The sequence below is a fragment of the Ovis canadensis genome, chromosome 10 (genome assembly GCF_042477335.2).
Source record: "Ovis canadensis isolate MfBH-ARS-UI-01 breed Bighorn chromosome 10, ARS-UI_OviCan_v2, whole genome shotgun sequence".
NCBI lineage: Eukaryota > Metazoa > Chordata > Mammalia > Artiodactyla > Bovidae > Ovis > Ovis canadensis.
The window spans coordinates 85,867,206-85,885,112 of NC_091254.1; the positions used below are offsets into that span (position 1 = coordinate 85,867,206).

General features: G+C 39.5%; 1 protein-coding gene across 2 annotated transcripts in view; it reads right to left on the minus strand.

The window, feature by feature from the left end:
* Positions 1 to 17,907, minus strand: part of LOC138446665 (ATP-binding cassette sub-family C member 4-like) — a 171,159-nt gene that overhangs the window by 17,036 nt on the left and 136,216 nt on the right. For both annotated transcript variants that reach the window (XM_069601885.1, XM_069601884.1), the window contains 3 exons: positions 16,800 to 16,889; positions 7,926 to 8,098; positions 7,376 to 7,481 (listed from right to left, as the gene is read on the minus strand). In XM_069601885.1, the coding sequence (XP_069457986.1) occupies positions 7,376 to 7,481; positions 7,926 to 8,098; positions 16,800 to 16,889 (369 nt within the window). The remainder of the gene's footprint in view (positions 1 to 7,375; positions 7,482 to 7,925; positions 8,099 to 16,799; positions 16,890 to 17,907) is intronic.

Here is a 17,907-nt window from a genome sequence, read left to right on the forward strand (position 1 = left end):
ATATATTGAAGAAAAGACAGTCTCTTTGCTAGATAGTTCTGGGAAAGCTGCATACCTGGAAATGAAAGAAATTAGAATATTCCCTCATACCACACATAAAAATAAACTCAAAATAGTTTAAAGAACTAAGATTAGACTGGGTACTATAAAAAAAAAAAAAAAGGAAAACACAGGTAGAGAACACTTTGACATAAATCGCAGCAATATTTTCTTTGATCAGTCTCCCAAAGCAAAAGAAATAAAAGCAAAAATAAACTGGATCTAATTAAACTTAAAAGGCAAGACATAGCCAGAAACAGAATTTACCAACTTAGCTTTTACATTTAGTAGCTTGGTCAAAGATTCCAGATATTTCAGAACAAATAAACATAAATCAAATATAAATTTTCTTGTTGTACAGAAAAATAGGTATATCCTTGGATTTTTTTCATCCCCTATAAGAAAAATCTTGTATAATTTCCCACTATGTCCCCGCCCTTTCTGTAACACAAGTTAAACTATAAACTAAATCACACATTAAAATTGGTGTGATAATAATCCCTGAACCCCAGGATCTCTCCAGGAAATCCAATCTTGAATTACTTATCAAGCTCTAGTAGGTTAAGTAAAAATTATGTTCGACAAATAAGTGAGTTACATAAGCTCAATGAAGATGTGTTTATCAAACCTGTTTATGTGCAGATATTCCTGGTAGCTGTCTAGACATAAAAATTAAATGGACCCACTGCAAGATAACTTGATCCATTCATTGGCAAGATGCCATCAGTAAAAAAGAGGAATGCAAGGAGAGGTGGGTAAGTGCATGGAGAGGTGGGGGGCAGGAGAGGATGGAGTTAAAGCCTGATAAGAAATGATGACAGCAATAGAGAGAGAGCCCCACTTATCGACAAGTAGAGTTGCACGGGGAAGGTCTGCATCATATCTCTGTTTCTGGTCGCCAGGTGATGACACAGGGACCACTGTCCAAACTTGCATCGTGAGTCCCTCATTGTTAACATGGGTGCCCGTGATTTTCTAGGTGACGGGGCAACATGGAAAGAATTAGCTCAAAATCCTTTCCTAGATCTTGAAATAATAAATTAGTCTCTCACTAGGGGGGTGATGAAGGCTGGGTCATGTTCACCTCCACAGTCACTTTCCCAAATCTGCTGCATTTGCTCATAAGCACTCCCCTCTTAAAGTAATCTCTTCCCCCGACCTGGGCTTTCTACCACCATATTAGTTATTTTCCTTTGAAAACTTGAGTGAAATCTTTTGGAGTTTTTGAAGGAGTTTCCACTTCTGAAATATTCTAATTGCAGCCATGTAGGCTTCTGAAAGAAATGTTTCGTGAAAGTGAAAAACAGAACTTAAGTAAAACTCTAGTTAGGTATGAGCTGTTTTGTGCTTTCCAGGTGGGGATATTACAACAGTTTCTGGTTTTGATTTCTCTGGGAAAAATTCTACTGACAAGAGGTTTGTGTTGAGGAAGAAACATAAAGAACATAACATCATAAGACTGACTATAAACCAAAGAGGTGGAATCTGAGTTTCCTGTCCCTGGTTTTGATTCTTCATCATTCATTTCCAAAGAATTCTCTAGCTGCAGACAGTGAAAATGTTGACCAAAAACAACAATACTGTTAATGCAAGTGCAGACGGTCACATGCCTCTTTGTTCATGGTTCTAGGGAGAATTCAGGTGATATGAAGGCTGCAGTGTGCAGGAATTGGAGGCAACAGCTGTGCTATTGGCTGCAAAGAAAGCAGGTCACAAGCACCCAGCTAATCCTAAAATCTGTAGAAAGAACCCTCTAATGTAGAGACAGTAGTGAGTCTTAGGAGAAAAGGATTTCTAATGTGTCTGTCTTGCTCCACTATTTTGGAGCAAATGAGGATGATTAACTTAGTTGCTGTTATGACTTTTATGCTTAATCATAACTTAGATGCTGTTATGACATCCTTAAGATACTTTAAGAGAATTTCTTTGGAAAATAAAATTCTGAAATGGTTTAATGAACCAAAACTGGATATATCCCTTCAGAGAGCCAACACATACACAAAGCTATTAACTGGGTCACAGTTGTTTCCCAACAAGACTTTTCTCTTGTTCACTTACACTAAGCAAAACCATACCCATCTAATCATTTCAATATTTTTGAATAAAAGTGATAATTTAAAAAATATATAATCTCTAAAGTAAAAGTTTTAGTTGCTCAGTCATGTCCGACTCTTTGCGACCCCATGGACTGTAGTCTGCTAGGTTCCTCTGTCCATGGATTTTTCCAGGCAAGAATACTGGAGTGAGTAGCCCTTCCCTTCTGCAGAGGATCTTCCTGATCCAGGGATCAAACCTGGGTCTCCTGCATTGCAGGCAGATTCTTAACAGTCTGAGCCACCAGGGAAGCCCATATTATGTCAAAGTTTCAGATTAATTATACTCGATCTCTAAGGTGAAATTTTAGGTAGCTATTAAAACCGTGTTATAGAAAATTAATGATATGGGGGATTTTAAGAATATATTGTTGCTATAAAATTCTGCTGATGAAATACTCTGTTTTGCATAAGACTAATTATCAAACTATTAATAGTTTTAATTTTATCCAAATAATATTATAGCACTATACAACTGTTACTTTCTGGTGGTGTGTATTTTGTAATCTTACTTTAAGAGATTTAAAAAAAAATTCCTATTTTTACCTTGTACATTTATTGCCTTTTTGTAACAAAAAATATTTTTATGAGTTAGGCTCTTCATTTTAAAAAACAGAATAAAAGAAAATACCCATCTATTTTTGTGCCGAAGTATTCATCAGTGCAACAGTATGTAATTATTACATACCTTAACATATGCAGTGACAGGACTTTATGGTGAGAGCACTGTTGGTTATGCCCTTTGTCAGCATCTGTCACTTCCCCAGCCCCTCCCCTAGGCTGGCAGCCCTCCCTGTGAAGCATCAGGCTTTGCAGCAGATTGACTTGTCTTTATATCCTTAAAGCTTTCAGAACACACAATCACTTGCTTTCCAGAAAGGAACTAGTATAGGCATCCCTCAGAGCTACTGCGGGTTCAGTTTCAGAACACCAGAATATAGTGAATATTTCAGTAAAGTGAGTCACGGGAATTTTCTAGTTTTCCAGGGCGTATAGAAGTTATGTTTACACTATACTATACCCAAGCATGTATACAACAGCATTATGTCTGAACAGAAAATAACATACAGACCTTAACTTAAAAATAAGGCATTGCTAAAATATATTAACCATCATCAGAGACTTCAGTAAGTCGTAGTAGTAATATCAAAGATCATTGATGTTACAGATCACCAAAGCAACTGCAATGATAGTGAAAATGTTTGGGATATTGTGAGAATTACCAAAAGGTGACACAGAGATAAGGAATAAGCAGATGCTGATGGAAAAATGGTGCTTATAGACTTGCTCGATGAAGGTTCATGACAAGCTTTCAATTTGTAAAATGGCAGTATCTGGGAAGCACAATAAAACAAGGTATGTCTATAGTTCTAAAGGAAAGGAAAGGAAAGTGAAGCCGCTCAGTCGTGTCCGACTCTTTGCGACCCCATGGACTGTAGCCTATCAGGTTCCTCCCTCCATGGGATTTTCCAGGCAAGTGTGCTGGAGTGGATTGCCATTTCCTTCTCCAGGGGATCTTTCTGACCCAGGAATCGAACCTAGGTCTCCCACACTGCAGGCAGACACTTTACCATCTGAGCCTTCAAGGAAGCAAGCAATAAAAATAAGATTGCCTCAAAAATTGAGAAAGAACATTATTTGTGATGTTTTTGCTACATTGAAAGCCAACTGGTGATTAGAACCTCTAGAATAACATATAGGCTTTACACCTGGGGTGAATGGAGCACAGAGGACAATCCCCAACCCTGAAGCTGGGGGATGCCTGAATCTTGGTGCCCTGAAGTCTAATCCTGTTATTCTTACCAGAGGAATAAGCAACCACAACCAACTCAGACTGAGATGCAAACACGGGGCCAAGGTTACATCTCCTGGGGGACCTCCCCATGACATCACTGATGACCTCAAGCGGGGAACCTTAAACTGAAGGTCTCCCAACACAGGAGTGGGAAGAACAGCTCCACAGTGAAGGGTAAGATCCTTTCTGGAAACAAGGTCATTCATCACAAAGGTGACAGGCTCCAAACAGAACCCTTGCCTTTCCCTTCTCCCTTCATCTTCCACATTCACCCAGATGCTCAGTCTCTGTACCCAGAAACCAGCATCAACCTCTCTCTCTACCCTCAGAGCCCATGTTCAATCCATCACACGGTCCACTTGGCTCCACTTCCATCTCACCATTTCCACTGCAGGCACCTTAGACTAAGCCAACAGTCTAGAGAGGGCACATTGTAAGAGAGTGAACATTGAATTTGGAGAACTGAAAGACCATCAGTGTGATTTTAGCTGTAAAGGAGGAAGGAGAACAGAGTGAGACAAAACTAGAAAGTTGGGGAGAGATGGGCAGTGAGCTGCTTCATGAAACTACTTTAAATATTTGTTCATAGACATTGACCAAGGGAGAAAAATTGTGAGGTTATAGAAATTTATAACCTCCTTACCAGGAGATATTGGTAAGTAAAAGATGCTTGTTCCTTGGAAGAAAAGTTATGACAAACCTAGACAGTGCATTACAAAGTAGAGACACTGCTTTGCTGACAAAGGCCCATATAGTCAAAGCTATGGTTTTTCCAGAAGTCATGTATGGATGTGAAAGCTGGACCATAAAAAAGGCTGGGTGCCAGTCTAAGAACTGATGCTTTTGAATTGTGGTGCTGGAGAACTCTTGAGTTCCCTGGACTGCAGATCAAACCAGTCAATCCCAAAGGAAATCACCTTGACTATTCACTGGAAGGACTGATGCTGCAGCTGAAGCCCTAATAATTTGGCCACCTGATGCAAAGAGCCAACTCGCTGGAAAAGACTCTGATGATGGGAAAGATTGGGAGAAGGAGGAGAAGCGGACAACAGAAGGTGAGATGGTTGGATGGGATCACCGACTCAATGAACATGAGTTTGGGTGAGCTCTGGGAGATAGCGAAAGACAGTGAAGCCTGGCATGCTGCAGTCCATGGGGATGCAAAGAGTTGGACATGACTGAATGACTGAACAACAAACTAGTAAGTAAAGCATTTTAAAAAATGAATGTATTTTGATAATATCAAGAAAGCTGACTGGTTGAGAGGGTATAGATGTTCACATCTGCAGATCAGGTGCTGAGTGATAACACCTTAGGACGGACCAGGTGACATGTCCTCCTAATTCTGTCCTTCTTCAGTTTCCCTAACCAACCACCCATTTCAAGCTGACAGTACTTCTAAGAATTAGGTGATAAAAAGAATCTGCTACCATGAATGTCATTAATGCTATAATACCAAAAACCAAAAATAAATCTTCAGGGTACATTTAGGAACTAAGAATTTAATTGAACAGACCCTTAACTGAGCTGGAGATCAAGCCATCTTTCTGCTGCTATGTCTAAAGCCTGACAAAGAACTCGAAATAGGTTAATTTCACAGCATAACTTATTTGTTATGGAAAAATGGTGCATTGGGGGACAGTCTTTGAAATACAATGTTGAGAGGTAAGACCAACAAAGTGACAGGTAAAAACTAGAAATAAAAGGTTACTTTTCCAATTAGCATTCAAGAACACAAAATGAAGGAATAAAGATGCCTGACACAAAACATTTATAGACATTAAGAGTCACTATTGGGCAATCTTGAATGTCACCAGTCTCTCATGAAAGTCTGTAGGTAGAGCCTGCTTCCTACCGTGATGTCTAGTCCAGGTAGCCATACACACTGCTTGGAGCCTAGAGCATCCCTTTGGTTAGGGATGCCCCTCTCCTGTCCGCCTTCCCAGAGGAAGGCACGTCCAGCTTGGGGAGTGAGACTACAGGCACTGCCTCAGTGCTGACAGCCTGGTATCCACTCAGTGCCCCACTGACGATCCCATCTGACAATGCATCTGAAGTAAGGACAGGAGGTGATATTCCAGAAGCTGCCCAAGAAGTCAAAAGAGATGGTACTATTATCCTTAGACATAAGGAACTGTGGGTATTAATGACCACTCATCAGTGATTATTACCTGTTTTGTGTGGACCATCAACATACCTTAAAGTATCTTGCATTCCCTGAGATTATTTGCTGCCAAAGTTTTTCCTTTGAGGAATGCTTTCCTTATATTATAAAGCCACATCCCATTTCTTATTTATTGAAACTGAGCAAGCAACAGAGGGAAAGGACAAGGAAAAAGATAAAACAAAAAAGAGAAAGAAAAGGAATAGATGGAGGAAGGAAATAAAGCTAAGGAAGGAAATATTACATTCCTAAGGAAGAAAGAGCCAACCAAATCTGGAAAGGAAGATACTAGACAGATATCCAGAGATCAAAGCCTGGAGCTTGCCGTGTGTAAAGAACAGAGCTATTGTTAAGATACTCGCAGGTTGTTTATTTAGTCTCTTATCTCTGATTTGCCTTTCTTTCCAAACTCTCATCTGTGATGCATAAGCTGGGCTCTGCAAGTCACTGCAAGAGTTCAGAGACCCTTTTGCCAGGTGGCCTTTGTTAGGGCCTGCCAGTAGGGGGCACTAGAGGGAGACTGAAGGTGGGAAACACCGCTAATGCTCTACCTGATTCTGCTACTAGCGGCATCTCAGCACTGGGACCTGACTCCAGCTCCCGGCTATTAGCACATGGAGAACCAGCCTCATCCTGCCCCCTCACAGATATGACCAGCAACCGGGCAGTGACCTCTCCTCAGAGGTACGAGCATCAGTTCTTTAGGGCCTCTCTTCCTAGTTCTCAGGTCTGGAGACCTGTCTGAGGTTATGGTAGCTGCTTTCTAAAATCATTACCCCAGTGTTTCACTTTTCTAGCCCTCTAATCCCTATGTAATACATTTCTTATATTAAATCCTTTCAGTTAAAAAATAGTGTTTTTCTCATTAGGCTGTTTCTTCTCATGGACTCCTAAGAAATTCTACAACTTTAGCCATCAACCTCCTGGCAGTCTAAATTCGAGCTATTACTTTGATAAAGGAATCCAAAAATGCTGAAACAACTATGACACAGAGAACATGACTGTGTTCTACCCCACTAAAATATGGAGCTATAACTTGGGTTTGGAATATTTTAACAGTTGGCCATCATAAAGAAATGACAACTCAAACTTTTAATATGAAAATATAAGATTATTGGATATATTATTTAATAGTACATTCTAAAAGTATAGTTAAGTACTTGAGTAATTTTCAGGAATGAGAGAAGAAACTAAGAGAAACATTAATGGAGGTTCCTATCAAATTTTACAAGGAAGGATACATTGAAAATTGAACATAAATGGTGAAAATGGTGAGGGTCTTACCATTATCCAATCAGAGTCAATAACGGTGCTCAACCTGTGTGCAATGATCACCACAGTGCACTGGGCAAATCTCTCACAAATTTTTTTTTGTATGAACTCATCAGTTCTAGAAACAAAGAAGTTTATTTAGTTCAGTAAAGACAGGAAAAGCAGAGTTAAGACTTAAAAATAGCCTATGATATTTTTACAATGTTTTTAAAAGTCAATATAGTCTTTAACATATAGTCTTTTTCCTAAAAAAACTAAGTAAAAACCCTACTTAGAAATTTACTATTTTTCATAAAATGATGGAAAATTAGTCTTCCCTCAAAATTGCTTGAAACTATCAGGAGCTGGATTTAGGAATTCAGCTCTCTTATGATGCCTCATAACAACATTGACACCATAAAATATATCTTGGTTTTATCCTTTGTTTTCTGGAATTAATATTATCAACAGATATCCATGAGGCCAAGCGAGCACTTAGAAACATTTTGAAGATTCACTAAATGTTTTCCATTTACCACATTTACAAGTCAGATTCAAGATTTCCTGGGGCTCAGGTCCACACCTTGGATCCACATATGATGTGGCTTTGTCCAGAATCAATATCTGATTCTTCCTGAGAAGAGCCCTGGCAAGGCACACCAGTTGTTTCTGACCAACACTCAAGTTCAATCCAGATTCTGCTAATTCAGTATTCATTTTAGCAGGAAGACTTTCAATGGATTCTTTAAGTTGTACCTGTGGATACAGAAAGAATGACATTTTTCTAAGCAAACTGCTACTGAAGTAGACAAGCCTCTTAGATACTAGAGCTTTGACACCCTTAGGACTTCTTATGTATCTTACATGTACAGCCGGATGAAGGGGAGAGCTCCTTCCAGTGAATGTTCACTTAGAAAGATGATGGAGTCAAGTCAGGAGAGAAAGATCTCAGTGTCGCCCATTCCCACCACAGGGCATCCACCAGAAACCCCACCTAGGGGTTAGTTAAGGAAGTCTCTCAAAAAGTGAAGCGATTTCTCCCAATGTGATTTAAACAGAAAGGTTAAAAGGATCTATATGGTTCAGTCAAGTTTCCCAAAGTACATTTTGCATAGGAGTTGGTACACTAGAGAAAAACCTTCAAAAATTTTACAGAAGATCTGGTTCTCTGAAGATATAGTCTTATTGGCCCTTTACTATTTTGTAAAGTTTAATATATGCAAGTTTCAAACAATGGCAAACTGCCCCTTATACATTAGTAATCCTGGAGCCTTTTCTGATGATGGTTCTTTCCCAATTTAATCCTATAAACAGTGGACCAATCAAATTCATTTTCTTCAGTGTTATAAATGCATTGTAGTGAATGAAAACACATGAAAAATAAAACACAACATCTTATTTTCCCCAGCATATGAATATAGGTTGCTGTTGTTCAGTCACTGAGTCGTGCCTAACACTTTGCAACTGCTTGGACAGCAGTACACCAGGGGTTCCTTGCCCTTCACTGTTTCTTGGAGTTTGCTGAAACCCATGTCCATTACGTCAGTGATGCCATCCAACCATCTTGTCCCCTTTTGTACCCTTCTCAACCTGACTCCATCTTTTCCAGCATCGGGGGCTTTTCCACTGAGTTGTCTCTTCACGTCAGGTGACCAAAGTACTGGAGCTTCAGCTTCATCATCAGTCCTTCCAAGGAAAATTCAGGGTTGATTTCCTTTAGGATTGACTTTCTTTACCTGCTTGTGGTCCAAGGGACTCACAACTATCTTCTCCAGAACTGCAGTTCAAGAGCATCAGCTCTTCAGCACTCAGCCTTATTTATGGTCCAACTTTCACACTGGTACATGACTACTGGGAAAACCATAGGTTTGACTACATGGACTTTGTCAGCAAGTGATGTTTCTGCTTTTTAATATTCTGTCTAGGTTTGTTATAACTCCTTTTCCCAGGAGCAAGCATCTTTTAATTTCATGGCTGCAGTCACCATCTGCAGTGATTTTGGAAATAAAGTCTGTTATTGTTTCCACTATGTCCCCATATATTGCAATGAAGTGATGAGATAGGATGCCATGATCTTAGTTTCTTGAATGTTGAACTTTAAGCCAGCTTTTTCACACTCCTCTTTCACTTTTGTCAAGAAGATCTTTAGTTCCTCTTCACTTTCTACCATTAGGGTGGTGTCAGGTGCATATCTGACATCATTGATATTTCTCTCAGCAATCTTGATGCCAGCTTCATCCAGCCTGTCATTTCGCATGATGTACTTTGCATATAAGTCAAATAAGCAAGGTGACAATGTATAGCCTTGATGTACTCCTTTCCCAATTTGGAACCAGTCCAAATTGTTGCTTTGGAACCACCTGTTCCCCGTATGGTTCTAACCGTTGCTTCTTGACCTGAATACAGGTTTCGCAGGAGGCAAGTAAGGTGTCTGGTATTCCTATCTTTTTAAGAATTTTCCACAGTTTGTTGTGATCCACACAGTGAAAGGCTATAGTGCAGTCAATGAAAAAGACATTTTTCTGGAATTCTCTTGCTTTTTCGATGATCCAATGGATGTTGGCAATTTGATCTCCAGTGTCTCTGGCTTTTCTAAATCCACGCTTGGTTCATACACAGTTGAAGCTTAGCATGAAGAATTTTGAGCATTACCTTGCTAGCATGGGAAATGAGTGCAATTGTGTGGTAATTTGAACATTTCTTGGCACTGCCCTTCTATGGGTATGGAATGAAGACTGACCTTACCAGTCCTGTGGCCACTGCTGAGTCTTCCAAATTTGCTGGCATTTGAATGCAGCACTAGAACAGCATCATCTTTTAGGATTTAAAATCAGTTCAGTTCAGTCACTCTGTCGTGTTCAACTCTTTGCAACTACATGGACTGCAGTATAGCAGGCCTCCCTGTCCATCACCAACTCCCAGAGTTTACTCAAACTCATGTTCATTGAGTCAGTGAGGCTATCCAACCATCTCATCCTTTGTTCACCCCTTCTCCTCCTGTCTTCGATCTTTCCCAGCATCAGGCTTTTTTCAAATGAGTCAGTTCTTTGCATCAGGTGGCTAAAGTACTGGAGTTTCAGCTTCAAGATCAGTCCTTCCAATGAATATTCAGGACTGATTTCTTTTAGGATGGATTGGTTGGATCTCCTTGCAGTCCAAGGGACTCACAAGAGTCTTCTCCAAAACCGCAGTTCAAAAGCATCAATATTTCACTGCTCAGCTTTCTTTATAGTACAACTCTCACATTCATATGTGACTACTGGAAAAACCATAGCATTGACTAGATGGACTGTTGTTGGCAAAGTAATGTTTCTGCTTTTTAATATACTAAGTTGGTCATAACTTTCCTTCCAAGGAGTAAGCATCTTTTAATTTCATGGCTGCAGTCACCATCTGCAGTGATTTTGGAGCCCCCCAAAATAAAGTCTGCCACTGTTTCCACTGTTTCCCCATTTATTTGCTATTAAGTAATGGGACCAGATGTCATGATCTTCGTTTTCTGAATGTTGAGCTTTAAGCCAAGTTTTTTTGCTCTCCTCTTTCACTTTCATCAAGAGGCTCTTTAGTTCTTCTTCACTTTCTGCCACAATGGTGCTGTCACCTGCACATCTGAATTTATTGACATTTTTCCTGGAAGTCTTGATTCCAGCTTGTGCTTCCTCCAGCCCAGTATTTCTCATGATGTACTCTGCTGCGGGGCCCTAAATCAGAAACCTTGAAAAAGAAGGGCTAGCTTTGTGGTTTGGAGCTGAGATGGCAACTGGCGGAAGAGATAGGGGTGTGGTCTATGTTACAGTTTTTGATTGGCTCTCTTGATTTCCGTGCATGTGGACAGCGTGATCACCATAGACTCCTGTTACAATGAAGCACATGATGACCTGACCTTTAACGTGATTGGTGCAACTATGGCATATTACGATTTGACCTTTAACGTGATTGGTGCAACTATGGAAAGTCCCTCGCAAAACCCCCTTGCTTGCCTATATAAACCAAGAGTTTGTGGCAATAAAGCGGAACTGCTTAGACTAACCCCTGTCACGTCTGATTGACGTCTGATTGACGTCTGATTGTCTATCGCTTGCCGAGGGGCTGGGTTGGCAGACAGCAGGCTCACCTCTCCTCAGGACCCCTCCACTTTGCTGAGGGAAGTTCCACTACCTCTCTCTTTCTGCGGAGCGCCCCCCCCCCCCCCCCCCCGCACTCTGCATATAAGTTAAATGAGCAGGGTGACAATATGCAGCCTTGATGTACTCCTTTTCCTGTTTGGAACCAGTCTGTTGTTCCATGTCCAGTTCTAACTGTTGCTTCCGGACCTGCATAAAGATTTCTCAAGAGGCAGGTCAGGTGGACTTGTATTTCCATCTCTTTCAGAATTTTCCAGTTTATTGTGATCCACACAATAAAAGGCATTGGCAGAGTCATAAAGTAGAAATAGAGGTTTTTCTGGAACTCTCTTGCTTTTCTGATGATCCAGCAGATGTTGGCCATTTCATCTCTGGTTCCTCTGCCTTTTCTAAAACCAGCTTGAACATCTGGAAGTTTACGGTTCACATATTGTTGAAGCCTTGCTTGGAGAATTATGAGCATTACATTACTGTTGTATGAGATGAGTACAATTGTGCAGAGTTTGAGCATTCTTTGGCATGACCTTTCTTTGAGACTGAAATGAAAACTGATATTTTCCAGTCCTATGGACACTGCTGAGTTTCCCAAATTTGCCAGCATACCCAGTGCAGCACTTTCACAGAATCATCTTTTACGATTTGAAATAGCTCAACTGGAATTCTATCACCTCCATTAGCTTTGTTAATAGTGATGCTTCCTAAGGCCCACTTGACTTCATATTCCAGGATGCCTGGCTCTAGGTGAGTGATCACACCATCCTGATTATCTGGGTTATGAAGATCTTTTTTATACAGTTCTTCTGTGTATTGTTGCCACCTCTTCTTAATATCTTTTGCTTCTGTTAGGTCTATACCATTTCTGTCCTTTATTGAGCCCATTTTTACATGAAATGTTCCCTTGGTATCTCTAATTTTCTTGAAGAGATCTCTAGTCTTTCCATTCTATTGTTTTCCTCTATTTCTTTGCATTGATCACTGAGGAAGGCTTTCTTTTTTTATTTTTTTTGGAGGTTAATTACTTTATAATATTGTATTGGTTTTGCCATACATCAATATGAATCTGCCACAGGTATACATGTGTTCCCCATCCTGAATCCCCCCTCCCACCCCCCTCCCTGTGCCATCCCTCTGGGTCGTCTCAGTGCAGTTGTATAAAGGATATATTCTTATAAAAGTAACTGGCTCCAAAACATCATATCACATTTTAAACAAAGGAAAGCACTGAAAAAGTCATAATTTAAGAAAAATAAAACAAATAACTACTATTCAAAACTATACATCTCAGTATCGAATACTTCAGATTGATTTTGAGCTTGTGAAAATAATAGAATACAGCAAAACTGAAGAATACACTGGCCTCTAAGGCAGCCTGCCTCCAGCATCGCTTTGTGCACTCTGTGTAGTGGCTGCTGACGCCCCTCACAGGAGGGGAACACAGAGGTCAGGTGGTTTCCACGTTTGGTGGAAATTTCTTACTTTTCAAATAGAAAATCTGGTGTGGGTCAGAACGAGACACTGAAATGCAAACAACAGACGGGGAAGAGCTTTTACTAGAGCAGGGCCAGCAGCAAAGGAAGTCCACCTAATACAAGGCCAGGGGAAATGGACATGTGACCTGTTGCCACCGTAAGGACCGAACCCCGTGGTTCCTGATGCACAGGCTGCTGACGCCCAGTTTTCTGTATCTTTGCTTCCTGTGTGATGAGACACACTTGTGTCCTAACAGAGACACTATCAATGTCAGACATTTAACTGTATGATTTCTTCCCAGTTTGACAGGACATTTTTGTTATTGTTTAGTTGCTAAGTCATAGACCTTATAGATTGTAGCCCACCAGGTTCCTCTGTCCATGGGATTTCCCAGGCAAGAATATTGGGTAGGTTACCATTTCCTCCTCCAGGGAATCTTCCCAACTCAGGGATCAACCCCACTTCTCCTCCATTGCAGGCAGACTCTTTATCACTGAGCAACTGTGGAAGCCCCCATACTTTACTCTTAATTCCAAATCCCAGTATCTAAGGTGTTTTGTTTTTGCTTTTAAACAGAAGCAACACATCAATGATTCATTTCCAGAGTTTTATCTACTATGACCTTTTAACCTCTGAGTGATAAAGTGCTTCATCTTCAGGCACTACTCATGTTATATTTTTGGAGCTGCCTTTGCTTTTTAGCACCCCAATAGCACCGATTTCTGATGAACTTTTATCAGTTTACAGTAAGTTGGCAAATTTCAGTACATGAAAAATGTATTTTCAGCATATTTAGAAAAATAACCAAAATGAGACAGGCAGCATCCATAGAACTGTCTTCCTTCTGAATGTCCATTACTGCCAATGAAGGAGGAAACAGAACTAGAGGACCTTAAAAAAAAATTTAAGCCATCATTTCCATTTAATTGAAGTTCATAAAGAGGAAAACATAGTGGTTCCCTCCTACTCATTCTCAGGTTAACTCTGTGAGTTTGGGTTCACATATCCAGTTAGGCATCATTTACAAATTAATAACTAGGGTTTCTGGTTCGCTTAAAACATGACTTCATTGATTTAGTGATACCTCTTGATGAGGGTGAAGGAGGAGAGTGAAAAAACTGGCTTAAAACTCAACATTAAGAAAACTAAGATCATGGCATCCAGTCCCATCATTTCACGGCAAATAGGAGGGGAAAAGGTAGAAGCAGTGGCATATTTCTTCTTCTTGGGCTCTAAAATCAGTGCAGATTGTGACTGTAGCCTTGAAATTGGAAAATGGTTGCTTCTTGGCAGGAAAGCTATGGCAAAACTAGATAGCGTGTTAAAAGGCGAAGATATCACTTTGAGAAAGGTCCATATAATCAAACCTATGGTCTTTCCAGTAGTCATGTACAGATGCAAGAGCTGGGCAATAACGGAGTGCTGAAGAGTCAATGCTTTTGAACTGTGGTACTGGAGAACACTATTGAGAGTCCCTTGGAAAACAAGGAGATCAAACTAGTCAATGTTAAAGGAAATCAACCCTGAATGTTCTCTGGAAAGACTGATGCTGAAGCTCCAATATTTTGGCCACCTGATGTAAACAGTTGACTCATTGGAAAAGACCCTGATGCTGGGAAACATTGAAGGCAGAAGGAGAAGAGGGATCAGAGGATGAGATGGCTGGATGGCATCATCGACTCAATGGACATGAACTTGGGTAAACTCCAGGAGATGGTGAGGGACAAGGAAGCCTGGCATGCTGTAGTCCATGGGGTCACAAAGAGTCAGAGGTGACTTAGCAACTGAACAACAATAACTTAGAGTGATAAATCACCCCTTTATCCAGATCCTCTAGGAATTATTTCTTTATCACATTTGTATGTTTTTCAATGAATGATTTGGTAAGTTTTCTTTTAAAATAGTCATAAGGAATCAATTCCTAGAGAAACATAATGATGGGATGATTTCTCTAAGTGATATCACCAAAGTTAACAGGCTTAATTCCAGAAGCAATACATGGAAACCACACACTTGACTTTGTGAAATAAACTCACATTTCTTTCTTTTTATAGAAAGTTCCAAATGTAGTTTAAATAGAAGTAGATCTGAGTATTTTTATAATTTAGATTGCCTATAAAAATAGGCAAAGTATATAAAAATACTTCAGTATTTTTATAATTTAGATTGCCTCTCTGTCCATGGAACAATATGTTCTAAAATTCTAGAGTAAGGCTACTTGAGAATCTGTGAAAAAAGATCTCAATCTGGGAAACAAATAGAAAAATAATTCACCAGTACTTCCAGTTATTGTTTTTAAGATGTGTCCCAATTTCACCATTAAATTTGTCCTATGAATTCGAGTAGTGGATCATCCTATCATTCTTTGTGTTTAATGGTTAAATGCTCTACACGCCTCTTCTCTTGTAGAATTTTACTGTAAAAGACTCACAAACTTAAATGAAATCAGAGGTGCACTGTTTTTCAGGCAAGAGAAGGTGAAGCAATCGACTCAACCTAAGAAAACAAAATCCACATGCTGCTGAAACGCAGGGTGGGTGTATAAAGACTCAGTCATGACATCCTTCAGAAACCAGAATTAGTAGCTGGAAATGGTCATACCTGCAAATCTGCCTGCTCATAGTCAAGGTTCGTCTGTATATTACAGATTTCAGAGCTTCCCTAGAAGGGTGACACTAAATGATAAACACACCAATTCAAACCAATGTGAACAATCAATCTCTCAAATTTGTGTAACAACAACAACAACAAAAGACTTAAAAAATATGCCACACTTCTCTGAAATGAAAAGGTCAATCAAACATTTAGTAGTTATTTAGGTAGAGCATTTTCCCTGTGTTCTCCTCTAAGAGTCTGGTCTTACATTTAGGTTTTCAATCCATTTTGAGTTTAGTTTTGTATGTATCAGGGAGTGTTCTAATTTTATTCTTTTACACATAGCTGTCCAGTTTTCCCAGCACCACTTACTGAAGAGACCACCTTTTCTCCATTGTATATTCTTGCCTCCTATGTTATAGATTAGTTGGCTACGGGTTTGCGAGTTCATCTCTGGGCTCTCTAGCCTGCTCCATTGATCTGTATTTCTGTTTTTGTGCCAGTGCCATACCAACTTGATTACTCTAGCTCTGTACTACAAACTTTTTTGCCAACTCAATAATACATTCTGAAGTCAGGGAACCTAGTTTCTCCAGCTTCGCTTTTCTTTCTTAAGACTGCTTTGGTTACTTGGGGTCTTTTGTGTTTCCATTAAAACTGTAAGATTTTTGGCTCTAATTCTATGCAAAATGCCATTGGTAATTTGTCAGAGATTGTACTGAATCTGTAGATTCTTTGGGTAGTATAGTCATTTTCACAATATTGTTTCTTCCAATCCAAGAACATGGTATATCCCTCCATCTGGTTTGCATCATTGATTTCTTTTGTCAGTATCTTGTAGTTTTTGTTTTTTTTTTAATTATTTATTTATTTATTTATTGTCTCCACTCAGGAGATGTTTCCTAAGACCAGAGGAATAAAATGAATATTGGAGTGTAATGGAGTAATTAATTCACTAGGTCACTAGTAGAATTTGATCCCACAGTTTTAACATCTACTTGAGTACTCTGCTAAGGACAAGATAATGTGTCTATTTGTTCAGGGTTCTAGGAAAATAGCTAAAATGCAAACATGTCACATTATATTGTTGCTTTTCATCATCATCAATACACACATTTTTAAGCGCACCCATGTCATCAGTGTTTTCTTAGGAGGTTACCGAAGTCAGTGAAACTGATATGCTCCCCTTAATTATCTGCAAAGCTCTCAATGTAAACACACATATACTGATGCTAACAAGTTAATTACAGTTACTATTAATAAATTACCTCTTCTAAGGCATTCCACAGTTCGTTATCCGTATGCTCATGGTAGGGATCCAGATTTTCCCTCATTGTTCCAGTGAATAAAACAGGCTCCTAAATATGCCAAAACAGTGAGTGTTATTACCTTAACCTCTTTTTATTTTATTCTAATGTGTACAGACTGTCAAAATTAAAATAGAAAAACATCTAAATTCATTAATTATTAATGATAAAGTTGCAACTGTATGTTTACAAAACAGTATCTCTAAAATAATTTTCCATTGTACAAAGTGTGCTACAAAATATCTTCTGAACTACTGAACACTAACAGAAGAAAGTGTTGAAGAAGTATTTTTTCATCTTAATGAAAAAACTGAAGAAAAGGGAAGATTTGATTTTTTTTTTTAAATACCACCCTGGTAATAAATATCTGTTTAAACACTCACACAAAGTGAGGAAATAATTACATGAGAAATTTAACATCAAGATCTACATAAATTAACTGTCAAGCCTGGTGTGACTGAGAAATATCAACAGCATGATTAGTAGAGGTTTGTGCCTCAAAGAAAACCATTAAATATTTACACATTAGCACTGAAGACTAAACTAGGTTATTTTCTCCATTGGTCAGACTGTCTTCTAGGATCTGGAATCTCTCCACATGTGTGAAATGAACATCCGCACATGTGCAAGGAGAACATGCTCCTGGGGTCTACAGCACCCCTGTCCATGGAGAGATCACCTCTGATTTTGGCAGCAGCTGGTCCCCGCATTCTCTCACATGTGTGTCAGGAGGACCTGCCTCACATTCATTATTAACTGCAAGGCCAGGAGGACCTGAAACCCACTGTGACCTATGTCATGATACTTTAATTTAAATAGTTCTTCCTATTCATCTGCTTCAGGAGGAGCCACAAGTAAATTACTCTGGAATATATGTCTCCTCTTGGCCTCAAGAGAGAATGCTGTACATAAGCTCATGTAGGCCATTTACATTTTCCTCTGGAAGGCTTAGTAAGCCAGGCCATAACAATATGGGCAGCAGTGAAGAGCCCAAAAGGCTCCTTTCAGTGAAGGGGGGAGGACAAGAGGAGGCAAAGTTGTGGGAACAAGAGGAGACCTGACACTTCCA